The sequence below is a fragment of the Plecotus auritus genome (assembly GCF_963455305.1).
Source record: "Plecotus auritus genome assembly, chromosome: 1".
Lineage (NCBI taxonomy): Eukaryota > Metazoa > Chordata > Mammalia > Chiroptera > Vespertilionidae > Plecotus > Plecotus auritus.
This window is the reverse complement of record NC_137770.1, coordinates 65,755,596-65,781,246: the sequence shown is the minus strand read 5'-3', so window position 1 is coordinate 65,781,246 and position 25,651 is coordinate 65,755,596. Positions and strand designations below refer to the sequence as shown.

At 40.3% G+C, this 25,651-nt stretch overlaps 1 protein-coding gene across 2 annotated transcripts in view; it reads left to right on the top strand.

Annotated features, from left to right (window-relative positions):
- The window catches only part of SLC12A1 (solute carrier family 12 member 1), a 94,987-nt gene extending 74,762 nt beyond the window's left edge, over nucleotides 1-20,225 (top strand). For both annotated transcript variants that reach the window (XM_080645638.1, XM_080645639.1), the window contains 7 exons: nucleotides 1,834-1,977; nucleotides 4,648-4,779; nucleotides 5,020-5,131; nucleotides 10,405-10,491; nucleotides 16,334-16,469; nucleotides 17,851-17,918; nucleotides 18,909-20,225. In XM_080645638.1, the coding sequence (XP_080501764.1) occupies nucleotides 1,834-1,977; nucleotides 4,648-4,779; nucleotides 5,020-5,131; nucleotides 10,405-10,491; nucleotides 16,334-16,469; nucleotides 17,851-17,918; nucleotides 18,909-19,044 (815 nt within the window). In that variant the 3' untranslated portion in view covers nucleotides 19,045-20,225. The remainder of the gene's footprint in view (nucleotides 1-1,833; nucleotides 1,978-4,647; nucleotides 4,780-5,019; nucleotides 5,132-10,404; nucleotides 10,492-16,333; nucleotides 16,470-17,850; nucleotides 17,919-18,908) is intronic.
- Nucleotides 20,226-25,651: the final 5,426 nt, after the last annotated feature.

The following is a 25,651-nucleotide window of genomic DNA, read 5'->3' as shown; positions in this document are numbered from 1 at the left end:
TGCTGGGTGACATCATACAAGTTACTCAACCTTTCTGATCCTCACTGTCTTCATCCAGAAAATGAGAATAATCGTAGTAACTATCTCAGAGTTGTTGCTGAGGAATAACATGCAGCACAGTCCCCAGCACCTAGACAGTGTGTGATAAATAGTGACTGCTAGAATAAATCCCGGGCTTTCCAAAATACTCACTTTACTTTGCATGACTAAGCGCATTTCCAGGAGTTGCATAAATACTCGGCCTAGAGAATGCACTGGTTGCTTTGTTCTTTAAGGAGCTCCAAAGCCCCATGCCAGAACTGTTGTTTATTCTTTTTGCAGCGCTAGGGAAAGGGGAAGGTTACAATTTTCCATTTCACAGATAGAGAATCAGAGGCATAGAGAAAATCAATGACTTGCTTCATGTCACATAAAGCCAGCAGCAGAGCTGTAATCGGTCATGACCTCCCCGTGCAATGCAGCCTGTGTTCACCTTTCAAAAGTCAGGGGTAAGCAACTCCTGTCTGAGCTTTAATACCATCAGTCTAATTTCTCAGATTTTCTATAGCTGCTGGTCTTGAGAACCTTTGAAGCTTTGGGGAAATCACATGGGTGATTTGACCTTAAATCTCATGCCACTGGCAAAAGATTAATTGCTAAGACCTGGAAAGGGGCCAGACAATTCCATGCAGCTGAATAACAGCACCGTCTAGGGATGTGCCTGTCCTGACAGATTTAGTTAGTGCATAATTGATAAATTCAGAGTTTGTATAGCTTCGCTTCCCAGATAGATAAGGCAACAGGCTCTAAGGGCTGACATTTACAGAAGCCCTACCAGTATTGCCTATCACTGAATCTCAGTTTTCTGCTCTCTGTCTCGGAACCTTGCTCATTTTCTACACTGCGTTCTCAGCAGACAAGAAGATGAGGGATCTGACAAGAGGGCCACCTTGCTCGCTGTGAGTGAAAAGCCCATCATTCCTTAGCACTGCCATCTGATTGCTTTTGAAGTCTTTACTTACCTGATCCAACGCAGGCTGAGGTCAGAGAATGATGCAATGCATTATATAGCCGCTAGGAATTTTTCGTCACAATCAGAATCCAAAAAAGATAAAAGGTAGCCAGTCACAACATCCAAGTTTGGATAGTGGACCTAAACCATGGGCAGGAAATTCTGCACAGCCCGACTCTTATTCCAGACTCGAGTGTCCTGAGACCCTGTTTAGTAATTTGAGTTCAGACAGGCACAAGACATCTCAGCTTTTACTTCTTTCACTTCGGTCACTCCAGAAAGTATTTTGCTTGTCGGGAAGAACTGTTGGTGGATATTGTTCACTGTAATTTGTATTCAGAGCCCATAAAGTTTATTATAAGATTTGGTTATCTTTCTTAATTCTTGCTCTCTAGTTTTATGTTTCAGTTCAGGAGGCATTATTGTGTGCCTGATATATACCCAGTATACTTCTGCAATTTTGTCACTTCCACTGTGAAATATCTGACGCAGTAACTCAGGCCAGGAAATAAGTGGCTTTCAGTGTATAAGATCTTATGTTCAGTGGGTCTGGCTGTTTGGTTTTTGCCAGAAGTGAGTAAAGATGGCATTAAATAGCCCTTACAAAAAAACCTAGTGACTTCACCTATTATAATTAACAAAGAGCTATTTTCTGGGTAGTTATTATTTTCTGAATATAATTTACTGACATACATTTCTCTTTAATAATAATTCAGGAAAAAATCATATAACAATCATGTTATTGCATATAGTCCATGTTTAACATAAAAGTAGCATAGAAGAGTGTTCCTACAAGCTTTCTCTCTCTGAGTTTAGTAAGCGATCATGTCTTCTCTCACCAGATGAGCTGGAGAAATTAGAACAGGAGAGGCTGGCTTTGGAAGCCACTATCAAAGACAATGAAAGTGAAGAAGGAGGTGGAGGCATCCGCGGTTTGTTTAAAAAAGCTGGCAAGTTGAACATTACTAAGCCAACCTCTAAGAAAGGTAAGTACTGTTATATTTATAAGCAATATTACAAGGTGACTTCAGTATCTGCAGGGGTGAGAAGTCAGCATCTAAGATCTTGGAAGGCCTTGACTAAGAACTGAAGACATTTTTTCAAGAAGGTCGTATGAGTGAAAAGTAGAAGCTATTGTCATTTATCAATAATGCCAAGCCCTTTGTACTATCTTACTGTAAAAACTTTCTTTGAAAATAATATTTGGTAAGGGAGAAGATTGAGTGCCATGAAACAGAAATTTCTTAGTTAAGATGAAAAAGGGTTAAAATTTACAAACCAGCACCCAACCTCACCACACACACACACACACACACACACACACACACACACATCTTGTAGACATTTCAGGTGTTTGAATGAGAGATCCAGCTAGAATTCCAATTTCAAAAAAAGCATCTTTGTCACAGACCAGAATTCTGGACTTGAACTTTATTGATACTAATTACCTATATAGATTTTGGCTCAGTAGCGCACTTATATCTGAATATCAGGTATACATCCCATGAACAGAGGACCAGAAAATGAGAAATCTTGCTATAAATTTCATAAACAGGTGAATTAAACATCTGATTTTTTATTTTTATTTTTTGAAAATTGCTCTTTCCATAAACACGGCAGTTTGAAGTTAATGAGGTCCACAGCGACCTCTGCTGGTATAAAATTAGAATATTAACATTTATTTCTGTCACGCACAAAGAATCCCATAGTTACTGAAGTCATCCACTGGTGTTTTAAATGAGATTTAGCAGGCTTCTGGATTGGGCTGACAGAATCCAGCCTTCTGAAGAGGCTATCTCCTACCCTGGAAAAGGTTTGGTTTTGTTTCCTTGTTTTCCTACTATATCCCAAGGATAAAATTTTATACCGGTATATGCCTTCAAATACTAGAGGTACCCTTGGGTACCTGAACTATTGTATGGGCTATTAAGAGAGCCAAATATGTATTGTCACCCTTATATATACCCATTTTGTAGGAAAATGATGTGTTTAAATATTAAGTGAGTGGTATATCGGGACTTTAAGGGTGTAAATATTAGGATAAGACCATCTGGATGCTAACTACTATCTTCTTTTCCTTTCCAAATATTTGGTTTATTCATGAGAAGAGTTATCTATCCACTGAATCTGCTCCATTCAATCGTAGAGTCTTGCAAAGCAATGGAAAATTCAAAGCCATAGCCCAATACTATTCAGGAGCCGAGAGGGAGCAGGAAAGCATTAATGTACTTATTAATAAAAGGGGACTTGTTATTATTCAGGAACCTGTTTCTGCATCACAATACTTTAGGCAAAAATGTGCTCCTCTGAAAGTCAACATGTCTCATTGTTTGGAAAAGCAAAATAATATTATGTTTTATATTCAACACCTAAAATTTCAGACACAGCTCTAATGTAGGCCCCTTCACTGCTCTGGGCTTTAGTTGGTTAACAACTCTTTGAGTTCTAGATCAAGACCAACTCTGCTTCCAGGTGCTCATACTTGAGTCCTCTGGATGCTTTGATATACATGTAAGTGGGGGCAGAATTTGGTCCATTCCGTAAATGCATTTACTTTCTCCCTCAGCAGTCCCAGGGAGATAAAAACAATATAAGATAATTGCTTCAGAGTGGACAGGCCCAAAACATGAAAACAGCAAAAGACAGAACAAAGGATCTTTAGAACCTCTTAGATCAGAGAGGAAGCTCTGAGCGGCTGTCGGCTCTTCTCTAAGCACTACAGTGACACCGTCTCTTTGAAATAAGCAATAAAGTCACAACTATGAAAGACATGGAAATAAGAAATAATATATCCAGTGTAACAAAGAAATCCCTGCTGGCACAAAGAAACAAGGGTCCGATTCAACCACTGGCCTAGTTCCCTAGAACACTTTCATTGTGTCCATATTAGACTGGAAATTGCATTAAAAAATTTTTTTAAGTATTTTATATGCACCCTTAAATATAGCTCAAGTAAAGGAATTTTCTCTTTCCATATTTCCTGGCTTTTTCATCTCATTCACAGAAATTCAAATAATTCAAATGGCTTCATCTTAGATTCACAGACTCCTTGAAAAGAAAGCAGAGGAGTAAAGCAGGCTGGCATTAGGACCGAAGGGTCATACAAGGTCAAGGTGCACATTATCCCTGGCTGCCTTTACAATCCAGGCATTCATGGAATTTACATCAAAACTGCACTCAAGTGAATGCATAGCCTAATGAAGGAATACTTCCAATTCACTTGCTTATTTCGGGAAAACTTGATCATCACATGTTTTACTTTCAAGTAAATCTGAAAGTGTGATTAAATTGAGTTATATTTGACTTTTGGAAAAATAAAGATTTTTCTTTTCAGATAATTTAGCATTGTTGTATGTATAAGTAATAATTCCACTCTGAGACCAATTACTAAGGACTTGAAAATAATCCACAATGAAAATTATAATCATAAAACCAATATCAAACATTTTGATCTACTAAAGGTGATTAATATTACTGTGGGATTTGACCTTTATCTCCTCTTTTCAGAGAAAAGAGCTCACTATTTACCTATAAGCATAAAAAATAGTTAGGAATGCATGACCCTTCCTCTATTTTCCTGAATAGATTTATTGGAACGTTATTTTGTTTCTTTCCTCCAAAGACTAATGGATATACTACTTTCTCTTTCATCACAGACAGCAGCATTAACACCATCCAGTCCATGCACGTGGGGGAGTTCAACCAGAAGCTGGTGGAAGCCAGCACCCAATTTAAAAAGAAGCAAGGAAAGGGCACAATTGATGTTTGGTGGCTGTTTGATGATGGAGGTAAAATTTTCTGGAATGTACACTAGGGAGAAGAATTTCTGTGTTGATAAATATAACAAACAGCATGGGGAGGTGTCTGAAAAAGATACCAGTTAAAGAATAACATTTCTGTGTTCTCCTAAGACTTTAAATGATTTAGGAGCTGTGGGTGTGGAATGAAAAAAGAGGGAAAGCCATAATTTCCTTTCAGCTGGATATACTCATCTTTTCTGTCATAATTTACTCTTTTTTTTTTTTCAGGGCTAACACTCCTTATCCCCTATATCTTGACTCTCAGAAAAAAATGGAAAGACTGTAAATTAAGAATCTATGTAGGAGGAAAGGTTAACCGCATTGAAGAAGAAAAAATTGCGTAAGTAACTTATCACTCGTGTGTTAGAACATTTTGGATGCTTGTTGTTCCAATACTTTAATTTATAAGAAGTGTACGTGTCTTTTGAGGTACAACCAATATAAAGACAAAGCCTCCATGATAGGCCTCATGATAACTTGGTTTTCTGGTCAATAAATTATCTGTGCAAGTTTTCTAATCACTGTCTTCAAGTCCATTTACCCACTGCCACAAGTGCTTTCAAAAAGGAGCCTCATCTCAGGTCTTGAATGACAGTGTCATTATCTATCTATACTAACAAAAGGATAATATGCTAATTAGACTGAATAGACTGGACATCTTCCAGATGTCCTTCCAGACAAAACCACCGCAGCATCTGTGAGGGTCCAGGGCAAGGCAGCCATGGCAGCCGGCAGTGGCAGCAACAGCAGGGTGATGGGGGCGGCACCTTCCCCTGATCGGTCTGGTCGCCTCCCGCAGAGGTGGGCCTAAGCCGTCAGTAGGACATCCCCTGAAGGGCTCCTGGACTGTGAGAGGGGGCAGGCTGGGGTGCGGGACCCACTCTGGTGCATGAATTTTCATGCACTGGGCCTCTAGTCTTGTATAATGTTCACTGTGTTCTGACTAGTAAGTGTACCCCAGAAAGGAAGCACCTGGAGGAATTTGTGTCCAATAGCTTCTTCTGAGAGACTTGAACTTGTCCATTCCCAGCTGTCGCTCTAGCACAGCTCACTTCAAAGATAACTGAGAGACGGCACCTGGTCCTCCTCCCAGCCCTGCAACCTCCGAGCTGCAGCACTTGGCTACAGTCACTATATTCATATCTGGATCTCATTTGTAGTTTGGAAGAGTTATTATTAGTCTGTATCTTTATTCATTTACTTGTGAAGTGCTGATGGGTAGTTGTGAGGATAGCAAGAGTGCGGAGAATGTGATGTGACCGAAGGTCTCTGGAGGAAACCTGAGGTAGGACCTTCAGCAGCCCTCAGTCCCTTGGGGCATGTCCAAATCCCAAGCCCTCCCTGGAACCTACTCCCAGAAATCACAAAATCATGATGGGCTCTTACTCGGTGATGTTTTTATATTTTCTTCCCCTTCTTAGGAGGTTTGTGTATTTAATTTCTCTTAAAGAGGGCCATAATAAACTGGAAATGAATATGATGTCTATAACAATTATATTTTCTTAAAGCCTCCAGTGTCTTATCGGGACAACTGATAAAAGTTGAAACTGGTTAGTGAGTTAGATGATAGTATGGTATCAATGTTAAATTTCCTGATTTCAAAAATTGTACTATCTATAAGAGAATGTCTTTGGTAGGTATGTGGGCAGGTAGATAGAAAGCAAGAAAGCAAGAAAGCAAGAAAGCAAGAAAGAAAGAAAGAAAGAAAGAAAGAAAGAAAGAAAGAAAGAGGAAGAAAGAAAGAGCGAAAGGTGTAGATATAGGCACAAATAAAGAGAGAAAAGGAGAATAATAAATCAAATGGGGCAGATCATAAACAATTGATGACTCTGGGATTTCTTTACACTATCCCTGCAATTTTTCTATAACTTCAAAATTATATTAAAATGTTCACTTGCCAGGGGGTAAAACCTCTAATATATAAAAATATATTGTCAACTGATGGTTGTTGGCTTCAATTCAATGCCAATAGGAATCCCAAATTTGGGGTGCGGAGAAGAAGGAAACTTGATTCAGTGCAAACAGCTCATTCGTGATACAGCACAACTGCCAGGAACAGCATGGCTATGGAACAGCTCAATAGTGTTACAGCTCAACTCTGAAGCAGCACAGCTGTGGAACAGCTCAATAGTGTTACAGCTCAACTCTGAAGCAGCACAGCTGTGGAACAGCATGGTTGTGAGATGGCCGTGGGGTGAGGTGGCCCTGGGGCAAGGAGGCTCGGCTCTGCTCCAGTCTGCTCCACCTGCACCTGTGCTGACCTGTTCTATGCCAGTCTGCTCTTCCTGCTGTGCTGTGCCCTGCTCCAGGGAGACTTCGGTGTTTCAGCTCTAGCTGGGAAAAGGCACTCTCTGTCTTTGGTGGATAGGGACAGTGCACTCTCCAAACCAGAGAGGCGAGGACTTTTATACTAGTAGAGAGAAGTTCCCTCCCCTGGTCCCTGACTGGTCTGTCCTCATGCAAATGAGTACTAGAATCCTCGTAGTTTGATTGGTCCAAAAAGCACAGCCTTGATTGGTCGGAATGGAGCTGCTCTAATAGGTCAGTGAAGATCCTATAGCTATGCAGCTCTGATTGGACTGAGAAAGCTTCAGTCCTAGAGAACCAAGATGGCGGCATAGGTAAACACCTTAACTTGCTGCCTCTCACAACCACATCAAAATTACAACTAAAAGGCAGAACAACTACCACCCAGAACCACAGGAAAGCTGGCTGAGTGGAAGTTCCACAACTAGAGAGGTGAAGAAAGCACAGTGAGACTGGTAAGAGGTGCGGAGGCATGGAAAGTGCTGGCACCTGGATGTGCTGCTCTTTTAATCGGGAGAGAGATACAAGCTCCTGCTTGCTCTGAACTCCAGTTCTGAGCAAGACTCTGGGTGACCCAGACACATACAGGGAGAAACTGGACTGTCTGGCATTGGTACAGGAATGAGAGGGTGGCTTTCTCTCAGAGGTGCTCGCAGCGATCATTGTTCCTGCACGGGGGTGTGGGATGCAGAGACCTGGGGACCTCTCCGGTGCAGGGCTGACTGGCAACCATTGCTGTTTGCTCTGCCCTGGTGCTTTTCAGAGACCCTGCCCCACCCAATTTACAACCCCGCCCCAAACTGTGTGCATTGGCTTTTGTATATGAATAGCCTATCCTTTCTCCGCCTAAAACCTGTCAAACCGCGGCTGGTTCAGAGAGCCCCAGAGCTTCCAAAAGAAGGCCCAAGGCCCGGCAGCGGCAGCCTGCCTTGCTTCACAGGTGGGCCTCATCTTGGCACTTCCAAACCCCATACAAAACAGAGGAATCTGCAGATGTCTCTGTAGCTCCTGCTGGGCGGCCCCAGACAGTGGCTGACCTTGCACCTCCTTGGAGATCCAAGAGCCAGTGTACCAGTGGTCTGAGACCATACCGGATTACAACTCTTCACATCCATAAGTGACACACTCAAGGGGCAGACTCAGTGAGCACCAAAGCCCCACTGAAGCAAGTCCTGCCCCATAAGGGTGTCTCCTGTGCAACAGATCTTCCAGTGTAGACACAGCTGGTCATCACAGCCAATTGGCCTGGAGGTCAATTCCTCCCAGTGATACCAACAGCAATCAAGGGTTAACTACAACAAGACTATGCAAACAGCCCACAAAAGGGTGCACCAAGAGCATCCACCTCAGGTGACTGAGGAGGCTGAGCCACGGGGCCCTATAGGACACCTACCATACAAGGCCACTCTATCAACTCAAGGAGACTTAGCAGCTACCCAGTACATAGAAACGAACACAGGGAAGCAACCAAAATACAGAGAAAAAGAAACAAGTCACAAATGAAAGAAATGGATGAAAGCAAAATACTGGATATAGAGTTCAAAACCACAGTTATAAAGTTACTCAAGAATCTTCTAGAAACCTCCTAGAAATTCAGTGAGACCCTCAAGGATATGAAAAAGGACCAATCAGAAATTAAGAATACACCGACTAAAATAAAGAATAATATACAGAGATTCAACAGCAGACTAGAGGATCACAAGACTCAAGTCAAAGATTTGAAATACAAAGAAGCAAAAAACACTCAACCGGAAAAGCAAAAAGAAAAAATAATCCAAAAATATGAAGATCGTGTAAGGAGCCCCTGGGACAACTTCAAGCGTACCAACATCAGAATTATGGGGGTGCCAGAAGAAGAAAGAGAGCAAGATACTGAAAACCTATTTGAAGAAATAATGACAGAAAACTTCCCCCACCTGGTGAAAGAAATAGACTTACAAGTCCAAGAAGCACAGAGAACCCCAAACAAGAAGAATCCAAAGTGGATCACACCAAGACACATCATAATTAAAATGCCAAGAGCAAAAGACAAAGAGAGAATATTAAAAGCAGCAAGAGAAAAACAGTTAGTTACCTACAAGGGCGCACCCATATGACTGTCAGCTGATTTCTCAACAGAAACTATGCAGGCCAGACGGGAATGGCAAGAAATATTCAAAGTGATGAATAGCAAGAACCTACAATCAAGATTACTCTACCCAGCAAAGCTATCATTTAGAATTGAAGGTCAGATAAAGAGCTTCACAGACAAGAAAAAGCTAAAGTAGTTCATCACCACCAAACCAGTATTATATGAAATGCTGAAGGGTATTCTCTAAGAAGAGGAAGAAGAAGAAAAAGGTAATGATAAAAAAATTATGAACAACAAAGTGACAACAAATACATATCTATCAACAAGTGAACCTAAAAATCAAATGAATAAAAAACCTGATGAACAGAACAGACTGTTGAATGTAATAGAATCAGGGGCATGGAAAGGGAGCAGACTGACAATTCTCTGGGGGAAGTGGTTGTGGGGGCATGTGGGAAGAGATTGGACAAAGAGCTTACACCTTTGGACAAGGTCAGTGGGAGCGGGGAGGCCTGGAGTGGGGTGTGAACTGGGTAGAGGGAGCTATGGGGGGGAAAAGAGGAACATCTGTAATAATCTGAAAAATAAAGATTTTAAAAAAAAGAAAAAGAAAGTTTCAGTCCTAGTGGTTGAAATACAATTCCAATAATTTCCTTATAAGGGCTGGCTCAGATGGCAGGAACTCAGTGCAGGCAGGCAGTTCAGTGCAGGAAGCAGGTAGATCAGTGTAGGCTTTTCCCTGAAGTGCAGTTTGTGTGAGAGGGCCCTGCTTAGAAACAGCTGCTAGGCTCTGCTTTTAAATTTGAGCCCAGTTAGCCACCAGGAGCCCTTCTTGATAGGCATCTCTTTTCTTAGGGTCCACAATATAATTATCAATTTGTCAATAAACTCCAAAAATTATCAGCAAAATAAAAGGCAATACATGTTAAAACTTATCCTGTTTTCAAAGGATAGTGACACTTGGAGAGCTCTACATTATTTTCCCTGAAACATAAATGCAGAACTGGGTTTGCTATTTCCAGAGACTGCACATACAGGAATTTCTCTTTGCCTTCAGTGAAATAGCTTGGTCCACACTTCCTATATTCATCAAGCACGATAATGAAAATCAAACACTAACCAAAGCCTTTTCTGAAAACTAAGTGGAAATAAAACATGATTGCTTAAACACAAAACTCTTTGATTGAAAAGTAGCTAAATATGGCATGACAGAGTGTTTTTTCTTATATTTTCAGAATGGCTTCCCTTCTGAGCAAATTTAGGATAAAATTTGCGGAGATCCATATTATTGGTGACATCAACATGAAGCCAAACAAAGAAAGGTATGAAACATTTAACAAGGTCGATTTTTAAAATCTGTGATACTCTCTCATTTTTATTTATTGCAGTGACTTCCTGGTAGGAGTTTTTTTTTTAAGGGACTTCAAATAATCACGACATAGCACTATCAAGTACATTCTAATGGAAGGAAAAGTTGTGTGGTGAAGATGAGCTTGAGAGGGAGGATTGTAGAAACACAGTTTAGTTGGCATTGTAGAATTGCCCTTCATGTTCTAGGTGTCTATGGTGGCAAGATTAGCAGGAAGGATTCTAACCTGAGCAGTCAGGGCGAGGTTTCATTATTTAACGTTACTGGTGAGGCATCCGGCTGGAGAGCTCCGGTGGAGATGTGGAAACAGCTTGTGTCTTCTTGGCACAATGATAGTATCGGCCCCCCATGGCCATTTGAGCTTTTAGGCACTAAGGATTCAACACTTCGAGCCTCTGAGAGTCCAAAGGCATTCTTTAAAACTATCTGAAGCCTGGCAAGAAAATGCATTGGCTCCAAAATTTTAAAATAGCAAAATAGAAATAACTGTTTAAATGTATTCAAAACATAACATCATTTCACCCCTCTTTAATTGCTGAATTTGTCACGTCCATGATATTTAAAAACAATTTGTAGGTTAGATCTTCACAGGAGTTCCCAGAGATACAAGAAGATTATCTGTAAATTATAGCTGATTGTAAGTTAAGTGAACTACTTAGAGTGATAATTTAGCAATTATGTTTTTGATTGTATACAGTTCAAAATCATGTTTATTATTGCATCTGGATGTGATTTTATGGGTTTGATTTGGTGTGGAATGAGGCCTCCAAGGATTAGAGTAGAGAGAGTCACAAAGGTCTCAGTGTGTCTCAGGTCCTCACCTGCCTGTTAGACCTCTTCTCCTTTCTGTTGACCATCATTTCTCTTTCCTGTTCTGGTTGGGTTGCCATTCCACATTCCTCAAGTCTTCATCCTCTTCCTTATTTTGATTGTTATCCTATATGAGCTTAATATCTGAAAATCATCCAAATTAAGGATGCATTTTTATTTAGTGAACAACCCCCTTGAACTTCATGCTGTTTGAGGGTATTCATGATTCCTCCAAGGCTATGAGGTCACTTAAGATGGCTTTACAAAACTCCTTAACTATGATAGCTATAATCGAGAGGGTCAACCTAGGTTATTACTATGTAATATTTCCTCATATCATATATACCACTAATGCATTCCTATATTTCTATAGTTATAAATACTTAGGAAAAATTAAGAACACATTTATAATTTTCCTTTGTAAGTGGAATTAATATTTTGATATGAACTGGGTTTTCATGCAATCTCTGGTAGCCTTCCACATTGCATTTGAAGAATTTTAATTCCTAAGTCATTGCCTCTTGGCATTTGCAGTGATGTGATCAAATGAGCTCATGTATTGCTCTAACTGGTGGAAATACATTCTCCTTCATAACACAGAAGGTCCAATAGTCCCTAGTATGTGACCCTTAGGAACAGGCCAGAACCTGCCAATGCTCTGCAAGTACAGGGCCATTTACTATTGTCTAAAGGGTAGTCACAGTGTCCCCTACTGACTTTGGATTTTCTATAAACCCTGGGTACAAATTAGTCACCTACTTATAGCTGAATTCTTCTTGTTGTTGTTTGTATTATCAGCAGCTAAGGATTGTCCTTATTGATTAACTTATTCCTATATCTTTGCCTCTTTACCCATCAACATGGTTTTCTCTACCCAAATCCTTGTTTCCTTCCCTTCCTTTCAAGCTAGTCTCTGCCCTGGTCACCCTCTCATACCCATAATTTCTGTCCTGTCACTGAGAATGTTGATGAACTTCTTCCACTAAACCATGCCTCTTCATTCTTTGATTGCCCAGAATAGTTGAGCCACTCTTCATCTTACTACCCCTGACCTTTGTACCATAGTTTCCACTTTTCAGGGATTAAACTCTATGAACTGTAGTAAGAAGCAGAGACCCAGGCATTGTTGCTTCGTTCCTGGTATTTAAATTTTATTTTAGACACCATTTTCATTGGGTGTTTCTTATATAGCCTCTTCATCCTGCAATGAAGAGATTATTTCCCTTTCTCAGGAAAAAATGAATTCATTTTCACAATCTTGGATATTTTTTTCCTGATATTTCAAAGTGTTGAGGAAGATGGGGGAGTAGGGGTCGTTCTTGCTGGAATTAAAGAACTTTTGCAGTAATGTGCCCTCATATTAAGAAGAGGTGTGCTGGAAGCGCGATCCTCCTCTCTTCAGACTCGGCTCTAAGTGATGCCATATTATTTTAGAGAGCAGTCACATATCTGGTGTGGGCAATGACTGTTCTAATATTTGAATGTAAATTTTAGAACAAAGAATGATAATTCAGTAAATCTTACATGTGGCCACTGGTAGCACATCTGGCACTTTTGTGATCATTTAAAAAGGCCACTCCTCGGTTCAATTAGAGAAAGAGAACTCTTTCTCTGGGCTGATGCAGCCCTGGGCCCAGGGCCCAAAGCTTAGAGCACTCAATTCCAGCTCCCATCTGGGCCTTCTTGGCTGGGCAGTCCTTATCTACCAATAACAATTATCTCCTGATCACTGTTTTTTTGTTTTTGTTTTTGGTCACAGGATACCAAAAATAGTTTGTCAGAAATTTCCATGTTGAAAGCTGATGTTAAATGCCCTTAAATTGTGTTTAGTAAATCTTTCAACTACCAATAAAACATCAGTAAGTCTTGATGGAGACATTTTATCACAGAAAAATTATCTATAATATGATAGAACAAGGGTGAGAGGGAGTACAAAAGCAAATTTAATGAGAAACTAATTGAGCCAGGAAAAATGGAAAAGCTCTCGTGGTTGGATTTCATTTTTTATTGTATAGACTGAATTAAAAGTCATAGGCCAAAAAGACAACAATCTTTATCTAGAAATCAAAGAGAAACTAGAAGCCATTAACTAGATAATTTATAGATGCTAGAGTAGTCATAAAAAAACAGCTAGTACATTAATTGGAAAGAAGAAACCTTATATGAATTAAGGCAAAACTGTACACAATTAAAACAATTTTAAACTTTGTTATTATGAAGAACAAGATGAGGAAGGCAGGGCAGCTGGAAGTTAATTTTTAATTGAATTAATTCTCATTTATTTTTAATAGCATGTAATGCTTGGCCTACTCTATAGTTGATTAAAAAATAGAAGAAAATTAATGTAATAAGAATCAAAATAGAAATCTTGAGCTAGCTTTGGATCACCTAGCTAGAAGATAGAAAATTACTAGCCGGTTTGGCTCAGTGGATAGAGTGCCAGCTTACGGGTCCCTGGTTCAATTCCGGTCAAGGGCACATACCTCAGTTGCAGGCTCCTCCCCAGACTAGGCCCTGGTTGGGGCCCTTGCAGGAGGCAACCGTTTGATGTGTTTCTCTCACATCAATGTTTCTGTCTTTCCCTCTCTCTCCCACTCTCTCTAAAAATCAATGGAAAAATATCTTTGGGTGAGGATTAAAAAAAGAAAGGAAGAAAATAAAAGAAAATTACCAGCTCAAGGGCGAACTTTAGGGTAAAGAAATCAAAGATAAACATAGGCAAAGAGTAGTAAGGGTTCAGAGAAAACAACTGGGCAAATACAGCCCCAGGATAACCTTCTGTGTCACTTTAGCATGTTTCAATTGCATGTGAAAGAATAGAGACTTAAGTAATAGAAATTATGTTCAAACATCACTGAAAAATCCAAGTGTATTTTGGCTTTCAGGCAAATCTTGATCTGGAAGGTAAATTTTGCAGCCAAGGACTAATTCTCTTCCATTCTCTTTACTGTACCTTCCATTATGAAATCATCAGTCAAAGTTGATTTTGCTAATAAAAATAAGATGACTGCCCATAGCAACCAGGACTACAAATTTGCTAATTTGTGTTCAGTGAAAAAGTTTGTGTCTTCTTCAGTCATTGAATTCAGGTCATAGGCACCACTTAGGTTGTACCAATCTAAGTCACTGCACCAGTCGCCATGGTCAACTGGAATGCTAGGTCCTCGTTCATCAAGGGTGGCTGGGTTATGTGCCTATGCTGACCAACCACTCTAGCAGAAGGAATAGAAGAATTGTGCTGATTGGCTGATGCTGGGGATGGAGTCATTCCCACCCAGACTATAATGGGGAAGCATAGTATAAATGCTGAGGAGACAACAAGCAACCTTCATTCCACCTTCTATTTCTTAGGAAACTATTTTTGAACTGGTCTTTCTGCATCTGGGCTAAGATGCAAAGAAAACTCTTATCCTGATCAAAATAGGTGTATGGGGAGCTTAAACAGAGAGCCTCTCAGTTGCTAACCTCAGTCCTGTGGCTGTGCAGTAAATGAATGCCTTGATTTTACAGGAACTGCACACTTTTTATAGCACTTGCACCCAAATCATCACACTGACCCTCAAACCAATCCTCATGTCAGCTCTGAACAGCCACCATTACCCCCTTTTATAGCCAGGTTACCTATGTCGAGGAGGACAGTGGAAAAGCTCATGGTAGAACCCAGGCTCTTCTCTCCTAGGCCAGCACCTTTACACTGATTATCACCAAAGATCCTTTTGAAAGCCCAGCACTGTTGGAATGAACTGCAAGTAGAAGTATTGTGTGGTCGAAAGAATAACAGGGCATATCAATCTTCTTCCTTCCTTGTCATTGTCTACCATTCTAAATAAGCCAACTTCTCAGAAACCTACTGCTTTAAGTATTTTTCCAATCCTCAACAAAGGCACACTGCTAGGCATACCATACTCCTTTGTTATCTGTGCACTCTGATCTGAGAATCCCAAATCACCCCAACTGAAGAGATCATTGAACTCATGGCTTCATATTTTGATTTCTTAGCCTAACAAACAGCACATTGAATCTTATTATCACTTATTCCAAAGTTACTAAATTATAAGTAAGCTACTTTATATAAAACAGAAGAAAAGTATTTACATTTGAGATCATCTTAGAGTTGCATATCAAAGACAACTACCCTCGTAAGTTAATAAGCTTTGTTTTGCTCTATCGTTTAAAAAACTAGATCTTATGAGATTGTTATGAAAGATGAGAGTGAGATTTTTCAGCAATTTTTTAAATGTTCCACAGTGCTGACATACTACTAGTTTTCTACTAGATGATTTCTTCTTAATTACTCTAAAACGGCCTCAGGTTTTTAGACATTAAAATATTATTGATTTTTGTTCTTTCTTTTGACATGCACCTAATAGTAATTTGAAAAGCTCAGGCAACAACAGCAGAAAGACAAAGGCTGCATTATCTGCAGCCAACATTCAAATAGTTCTATAGCCACTAAACCTGTGGGAGCCCTTGCCTTTCTCCCACCTGCCCAGAGCCTCCTGCCTGCCATGAGTGGGAGTTACCATGTGGACTGAAGGTGAGGAGGGCAGCCCTACCCAAATCCCAAGGAACCTAGTTTATCTCCTACATTAATTCACACAGGTCTTCTATGGAATCTATAAAATAAGCTGATGGAAACTCATTTATGGGCTAAAGTGTCTACATAACAACTGTCTTTGGCTATACTACGTAGAAAATGTACTTGCAGAATAGTTGCTATCTATGTGTTTGTGTGCTTATACTGAGGATCTAAGACCTAGAAGGTTAACAAGGTCTCAAACCTGTTAAGGCCTTTCCTTGGATAGGGAGGCAGTACTATAGTCACGGTTTTACTCACAGCATGTCCCTGGCAAAGATAACTCTTAAAAGATTTCCATGACATGCAGCTCTGATCTGCAGCCAGCAGAGCCAGTCAAACCTAGAGTATCTGTGAAATAATGTGTTAGCTTCCCATCGTGAGGCCTCCTTTATACTTCCTATTTCAGCTGGAAAGTCTTTGAAGAGATGATAGAACCATACCGTCTCCATGAAAGCTGCAAAGATTTAACAACTGCTGAGAAATTAAAGAGAGAAACTCCATGGAAAATCACAGATACGGAACTGGAAGCAATCAAGGAAAAGGTAGACTTGTCGTCCCTAATTTCTACTTTGCTCTCTGTCTGAAAAAGAAAACAGTGGTTGATTTAAAGATCAAGAAGTAATGTATCTGTTATAGGATTTCATTATTTAAGATCCTTCGTTTTTCAAGTGCTTTTCAATTATATTACCGGATATGAGGATTTAGAAGACTTTTTATTCATTTAATATAAAATCAATTCCTTTTAAAGAAACACAGGTTATTGATAGATATTTTAAAATCGCCTCTCAAGTTTAATTTTATAGGAGACAGACCCATCAGTCTAACATAATTTAAGTCAATATGTATGCAAAGTAGATAAAGATAGACACACAATTTGACCAATAACAACAAGTTTTAATATTATAAAGATAGCGATGAAAACTAGCATAGGGACCTGAGAAAATATGAAATTTGTATAATGAAGCTGAAAGTTGGATCAGGCTCACAGGATGGGTGTAAAATGCTGAGCTTTTCTAGAAAACCCCACAAGATGGGAGTTACCCTCATCTGGCCTGCAATGAATGGAGTCATGATGATGAGAAGATGAAAAGGGCAGGGACATAGAATAAAGTAGAAGAATTGGCATTTGAGTTGGATTGGACATTCAAGGTAAGGACTACAAGGACCTCTAAACTACAAAATGTAAATAAACTACATTAGGAGCTGAAGTTGGAACAAATTAGAGCAAGAGATAGTAAAAACCTTTCAAATTTAGGAGACTATTTACTGAGCTAAGAATCATAAACTTTGTGTGTATTAAACTGCCCAATTCTAACAAGGACTTTTCATATAATTGAGCAAATTGCACTTCTGAAACCAGTGAAATATAATAATAATATACATTTCTGAAACCAGTGAAATGTAATAATAATATACATTATTACTCTTATCACTGCAAAATAGTCCATTGTAATTATTTGCCCAAGTTAGTCTTTTGGTGGTATTTTAGTTGAAACCAGTTCCCTATGCTGACAAAATATCCAAAGAGCTTAAAGAAAGGTAGACTAATGTTTAATATATAGTCTTAAAATATCAAATTGGTATCAAGATTAGGTTAGTTTTCTTCTTCATTTTTCTAGTCCCAGAACTGGCCATTCACATTTTACTGTTATCTTTTTACTGTTATCCATATGGGGTGCTTCGTCCCTCCCTTAGATTTTAATAAGCCACTATAGCACAAGGACAGTCTGGTTTTATACTTTATATTTCTAAAGTTTCTCATGAGTTTTTAAAACACGGTATGTTTCCAATCCTGAATGAAATAACTGTAATATTTTTTAAAATGAGGTTTTTCTACTTGTCCATAATTTGAGGTAAGAAGAGAAATTCTTATTCATAATTCTGGGAAAACAGCCCTCAACAAAATCTGAATGTTGTCCACAGAGTTACCGCCAAGTTCGACTGAATGAACTCTTACAGGAGCACTCGAGAGCTGCTAACCTGATAGTCCTGTAAGTAACATTGCAGACATTTAAGAATATTACAAAGAAATCTTCAGTAAATGGGTTAATCAATTGAAAAGCTCATGCCTATTTAGGTGTCAAGTTAAGAAAAAAAAAGGAACATGTGGGATTTTAGACAGTGAAGGCAAATAAATGTCACCCTAAAACCTAGAAAACTGGGCCCCAGGGGCTTTTGAAGGCCCCACTTGCTCTAAGGTCCAGGGCAGTGCCCACCTAGAACCTGGGCTGCCCCTCAAGGCCTGCTTCAGGACCCTGGCCCTGGGTTCCCTGCTAACGAGCTTCATGCCAACTAACAAGGCTCACAGGCCCCTTCGCTGGGTAGGTGCTCCTGAGGTGTGGCATCCACTGCATATTCACAAGGCTCCTTGCCATATATCGAGAGGCCAAGGTGAGACCCTTCACCCCACAAATTTTAGGGGTGCACCTGCTGAAAATATTAATGTTCGTTTACCTAAAGATTGATAGCTAAATATGAAGATCTCCAACTATTTCACATTGATAGCTCATGAACTGGCTCATATGTACAAAGGTAGATAGTATATCTTCAAGCAAGATCTAGCCTGGAGACCTATCCATCAAAGATATAAAATGGTCTCCTGAACTGAGTGGTTTGATAGCTGGTTTCTAAGGTTTCTCCCAAATATAAGAGCTTTAAACTACTGAGAAAAATTATTTCTGCCAAAAAAGGGGGAGAAGTATTGGTTGATCATATTTTCTATTTAAAGAAGAGTGAAATTTTATACTTGTGTTTTGTCTCTACAATGCCTAAGTCTACTGTTCTGCTTTATAGATATTTGTATTATCTGAGAAATACATTGGTGTAATATCTATATTCAAAATAATTTCAGTGCCTTCATTTCGGGGAGGAGAGGTATAAAAGTTTCAGGACACTGCTTATTAAATAGCTCAGACAACTAGGGATGCTACTGTCTGTAGTAATTGTCACCTTTGTTTTCTGCTTTTCTTCCATGCTGTCAGGAGCCTTCCGGTGGCAAGAAAAGGATCTATATCAGATTGGCTGTACATGGCTTGGTTGGAAATCCTCACGAAAAACCTCCCTCCTGTCTTACTAGTCAGAGGAAACCACAAAAATGTCCTGACATTTTACTCTTAAACATGAAAAATTAGAACACATTTTTACTTAATGCATGGATAATTAAAAACCAGTCCAGTACTTTATAGTGTAAATCTGATCTGTGGTTATGCAAACCTCTGAAGACAATACCACAGGATTCTACATAGACTTTGTCACTATTTTTTTGTTAGTTAATGGGAACTATTTTCTTTTCTATCAGCTTAAGGGCAGTGTCAGAGCTAATGGTACACCTTTTAAAAAACATCTTTTGTCATTGCTGATGATAAACAAGAAAATTAAGCAAATCCATGCTGGCTTATGCTCATGAAAACCAGCAACCTGATTGTCAGCTTCTCCAGGCAGACCTAATCTTTTGTTTGCTTCTAGGCCCCCATAGAGGCTTCAGCCCCACAGCAGGTTCTCATTAAATGCTTATTGACAGGCTAGTAGAGTAACAGGGGTGGTTATCAAAGGAAAAGACCAACTGGGCAGGAAACGTGATTATGCTTGCCCTTCTGAGAGGCTTATACCTACAAAGAAGATTTGAAAATCAATAACTGAAAACTTTAAGAAGTACTTGAGTCTACAAAATGTTTAAAGCAGTTACCTAAATAAGGTTATTTAATGTAGCACAGATTAGATACTTAGAATGATCTGAGCGATCATTGATAACATACAGCTTCAATTTGCTGCTGACTGAAATGTATATTAGCTGGATTAGAAGGCAGCACATATTCTAATTAAATGAAATATACTCCATTCTTAATATAGAAACTAACTTTTCTTCCTATTAAATATGAAAATTTCCACCATAGTATTACTTTGCATATTTTTCTAATTAAGTGGTTAGCACAGATGAAATCTTCATAGATGTCTAGCAATTGAAAACCAAGCACCACAAATTTTCAGACATTATAAAGAAATATATCCTAAATCATTTACTTAGTTACTTTATATAGTGATTGTATGGATTTAAAAGAGCAATTAAAATGTGAAGTGGAGAAGCTTGCAAAATTTGAAATATATAAGTACTGATTTTTTTTCCATTTCCCATTTTCCATTCCTATAATACTTAATCACATTTAAAAAATGAAATTTTATTTTCTGATGCATGCCTTGATTTTTTTCCTGACATGTTTTGACTTCTTATTCTAACTGATAAAATGTAAGGGAAACAATGAACTTGAAATAAAAGCACTGAAATTTGTTTGCTTTGGCCTAGGTCATGTGTTTATTTCTCAGTCACTAAGATCACAGTGCAATGGTGTAGCAGATGTGGGCCTGAAAATTTCTATCATGTGCTCATCTGAAGGCTGTCTAAAACGGGGATTTGAGATTAGGACTTCCGGCCTCCGCCGAGAAAGATGACCAGGGAGACAAGAATCAGCGAAGCTTGGGCAGCAGGCTATCCCCATTCCTAGTGTGGGAGCATTGACTTGGCCCTGGATTAGACCCTCTCTTTTGAGCCCTATGCACCCGAAACCCAAATGACTAGCCCTGACCAGGGGCAGGTGTGCCCAGCTTCCTCTTAGGCCTGACATTCTCTGAAACACTTGGGAGGGTCTCTGGGAAAGGTGAGAAGTGTTGACTTCTGTAACCGCAGAGTCTGGCTCTTGTTTCTTTGAGAGGCTGTTTCAGTTTGGGTTCCCTGGGAAACAGACTCTGAGAGAGAGTTTACTGTGGAGCAAGTTTACTAAGGAGTGCCCTTGGGATCCACACCCCCAGAAGGGAGGGGGAGGAAGCAGGAAGGGTAGAGGAAAAGGTGAGCTGTGATGCAGACCCAAGGGCAGCCTCAGCTGATCCACCGGTTGCTTTGGAGACAGAAGATCCCTTCAAATCAGTCCCAAGCAGGGCTGAGAGGGCCAGGCCTTTATTCGCCCTCACTGCTCAGTCACTGGATGTGGCCTGCCAGGCAGGGGTGTGAACTTGGGTGAGGCAGCTCTCTGCAGCTGCGGGATCCCTGGGGGCCTGAGAGCGGAAGTCTCACAGTTGCTGGGACACTGAGTCCTTCATTAAACAAAGTCTGGGTGGGACATCACCATGCCAACCAAAGAGGCCATATAAAGTAGTAGTTAAACTACAGCCACACACACACACACACACACACACACACACACACACGCACGCACATGCACACATACACACACATATACAGAAACCTTCAGACTGGCCTCACCACTTATTAGTGGTTTTACCTTAAACTAGTTATTTATTTCTGGGGGCTACTGGCAAGAGAGTGACTAAAGTCCCTTGGTTTCTATATTAACAAAGGAGAAAACATGGACTGAAAGGGATGGGTGGCAGTGAGGGACTGACGGTTTTAAGATGAAGAGCAGCTGTGTTGGGATAGGTTAGAGGGGCAAATTTTTGAAAGAATGGGGCTATAGCCAGATGCCAGCTTATTTTTGTAGCCCTCAGGGTCCTGCCCTTGTCCTTTGCTTCACCCAACTCTGTTAACCCAACCAGCCCTCATCTTTCTGTCCACACTTATCTTTCTCAGCAGGAGAAAGTTGCCCAAGAATGTGCATTGATGTCCAGCTTTCTCTGTCCTCTCATCGTGCTTACATTTCTCATCAGCTTCCCCCACAATCGACTTTTCAAAATAATCTCCATCCCTACGACCTACCCATGTACACAGAGACATAAAATTTTCCTACACTAATAGGACCATATTGGAAGCATTGTCTTAGAAGTTCTTTTCCTAATACTCAATACTAGGAATCTTTTAATGGGAGCTTTAAAAAAATTGTAGACCCTTGGAGACCTCCATAGGCCTGGTAAGTTAGAATCTCTGGGAGAGGGACTGAGTTCTCCAAGATTTTGAAACTATTGCTCCAAGCAGTCTCTCCCATTCCAGGGACTTGACTGCCACTACATGCGGATATCTCCCAAATTTCCATTTCTAACCCAGATCTGCCCTAAGCCTCAGGTACAAAGACTCAATCACTGATTTTCATTGTGTTTCTCTTTGTAAGTCCTGCAGATATCCTAAATGCAGGATGACCAGACTTCTGTTAAAAAAAAAAAATTAAAAACTCAACCTACACCACTGGAACAAAGACATCTAATTCTCTTTCTCTGTTGTCTATCAGATCCCCCCTGAAATGACCAAAGTAGGAAAAATCAATGTTACAGTAGGATACTAAACAAGGATGCCAGCCATATGGTAATATTTTAAAAAACTGTTTACTTGGGAAAGAATGAAGGAAGCTATAAAGGTCAGCTTGCAACCAATGCTCCTGAGAAAAAAACAAAATGTCATGGAAAAATCATTGCAGGAGACTCGGGGAGAATTCCACTAACTCCTCCCCGCAGCTGGCAGCTGGAGGTGAGCTCAAGGGAGGAGAGTGCAACACTGAGTGGGATCCTTTTGCTGGATGCCCAGACCATTCAGAAATGGCTACAGGGGAGAGGCCAAACCATGTGCTTGGTGGGAACTTAACGCAGACATGGCTGTTGGAGTGAGACCTCATGGATGCCTTGGAAAGGCACCAGAAAGATATCTGCCTGCTATAGAGGCTGAGCCAAAGAGTCAGCCCTCAGTGCACAACTTTTCCTAACACAAAGAAAACTTGCAGGAATGGACAATCCAGTCCCTGGGTCTCACTGCTCTCAGGCTGCTGGCTTACCAACTGGCACTGTAAGTTGATATTAACCAGGCCTCCAGGTAGTGTGGTGGAGGTCTCTGTGCCAATCACAGAAGACCAGCCACATCTGCTTGTTGTCAGTGGGTGCACAAGTCTTAGCACCTGCATGGTCCCTGCTGGCGGATGTCACCACATGGGTCATTGACAGCCAGTTTACCAAGTATTTCTAATGTTTTCCTGGGCAGGGATGTAGGGCCCACACAGATATAAAGATCTGTCTGGATTCCACATGGGGAGCAGAGGAGAAATTCCTCTTTGGATGAGACTCACTTTGGTGCTAAGATGACCCAGTTGCTGACAGGTCATGGCGTCCCCATCAGTTGCAGGAAGACCCAAGAGGTCAAACCCCCACTCCAGGTCGTGCATCTGACCCAGAGACCTGTAGGTCAATCTAACCTCTTTTGGAAATTCTGACATTGGAAACAATTTCAGTCTTCCCTTCCTTGTGCAGAAACAGTGCTTTCAAATAGAAACTAAAAGATTTCATCTCATCTGTGACACCTTTCTAAATACATCATTATTTTAAGTCCCACTAAAGAAGAAAAATATCTGCCATTTAAACTAGGACAAAATATTCTATCACTTAGCATTTTTGCTGTATTTATATACCTTTTAAGGATTATGTAGATACACATAAAAAGGGAAAGAGAAGAAAAATAAATTTGATTCCACTTCTGAGTCCTGCTCTTCTATTGACCACTCAGAGTGAGTGTCTTCATTCCCCCACATGACAAGACTTCAGTGCCACCAGGAGTGCCAGGATGCAGGGTATCGTATGAGGGGAAACCAATAGACACTATTTGATTATTGGCATTAATAATTTGGATAATTATTGACTTTTAAAAATAGCTTAAATGTCTCCTCTAATGAAATTTAAAAATTATGTGTAAATTCCAATACATAAAGAGCATAAAATAAGAAAAAAAATCTAAAACAGAAAAGTCAACAGAATGGCTATTATCAATAAATCAACAAACAACAAATGCTGGTGAGGATGTGGAGAAAAGGGAACTCTAGTACACTGCTGGTGGGAATGCAGATTGGTACAACCACCGTGGAAAACAGTGTGGAATTTCCTAAAAAAATTAAATATGGATCTGCCATTTGACCCAGTGGTCCTACTTCTAGGAATATATCCTAAGAATCCTGAAACACCAATCAGAAAGAATATATGGACTCCCATGTTCATAGCAGTGTTATTTACAACTAGAGGCCTGGTGCACGGATTCATGCGCAGGTGGGGTCCCTCAGGCTGGCTTACAGGGATTGGGCCAAAATCGGCTCTCCAACATCCCCCGAGGTGTCCCAGATTGCGAGAGGGTGGTTCTTCAGTGACAAACCCCGGAATCGGGCTCCCTCCTCTCTGGTTCTGGTACATCACCCAAGAACTGCAGCTGCCAAGTCACCGCAGCTTGGCAGCTCCTGTGTTGAACATCTGCCCCTGGTGGTCATTGGCATTATAGCTACCAGCCGGTCAGCTGGTTGGCCGGTCAGCCAGTGGCTTAGGCTTTTATATATATAGATAGCTAAGCTCTAGAAACAGCCCAAGGGCACATCAGTAGATGAGTGGATAGAAAAGCTGTGGGATATTTACACAACAAAATACTATGCAGCTGTAAAAAAAGAAGGATCTTTTACCATTTGAGACAGCATAAAAGGACCTAGAGCAGTGGTCAGCAAACTCATTAGTCAACAGATCCAAATATCAACAGTACAACGATTGAAATTTCTTCTGAGAGTCAAATTTTTTAAACTTAAACTTCTTCTAATGCTACTTTTTCAAAACAGACTCGCCCAGGCCATGGTATTTTGTGGAAGAGCCACAATCAAGGGGCCAAAGAGCCGCATGTGGCTCGCAAGCCGCAGTTTGCCGACCACTGACCTAGAGAGTATTATGCTAAGTGAAATAAGCCAGACAAAGACAATATCACATGATCTCACATATGTGGAAGCTAATGAACAAAATAAACTGATGAATAAAATAGAACCAGAGACATTGAAGCATGCAACAGACTGATGTATTTCAGAGGGAAGAAGGCGGGGTCAGGAAGAGATTAACCAAAGAACTTATATGAGGCCCAGTGCACGAATTCATGCACCAGTGGGGTCCCTCAGCCTGGCCTGCGGGATCGGGCCAAAACCAGCTCTCTGACATCCCCCAAGGGGTCCCGGATTGTGATAGGGCACAGGCCAGGCCGAGGGACCCCACAAGTGCACAGTCAGGGCCAGGGAGGGATGTGGGAGATTGGCTAGCCTGGGAGGGATTGTGGGAGGGCTGCAGGGCATGCCGGCCCTTCTCACTCAGTCCTGATCATCCGGACCCCAGCAGCAAGCTAAACTACCGGTTGAAGCATCTGTTCCCTCATGGTCAGTGCACATCATAGCGACTGGTTGACCAGTCAACTGTCTGCCCTCTGGTGGTCAGTGCATGTCAATAGTGAGCAGTTGAGTGGCCTTAGCATATCATTAGTGTATTACACTTTGATTGGTTGAACCGACGACTGGACAACTGGACAGTTAGCATATTAGGCTTTTATTATATAGGATATGTATAACCCATGGAAACAGACAATAGGAAGGTGAAGGCCTGGAAGGGGGCACAAGCAGGGTGGAAGGAGTCAATAGGGGAACAAAGGGGGACATCTGTAATACTTTCAATAATAAAGATAAATTAGAAAAAATAAAAGTCAGAAAAAATTATTAAAAAGAGAGAAATTATACAATATAATAGGATGATACAACAGAATAGAAAAGATCACACATAAAAGAAATAAGCAAAAAATATAAGTGTGTTTATCTTTCTTAAAGACTCAAATGTAATACAAATAAATAAAATCAAACTATCAGCTTCATATCCTAAATTATATATCAAAAAGGCTAAAAACAAAAGAATAAACAAAAATATATAGAGATATTCAAACAAAAGAATAGAGTTGGCAATATTCAAAGTTTCAGACTAAAAGAATTAGGAAGGATAGGAGAGTATCATTTCACATTTA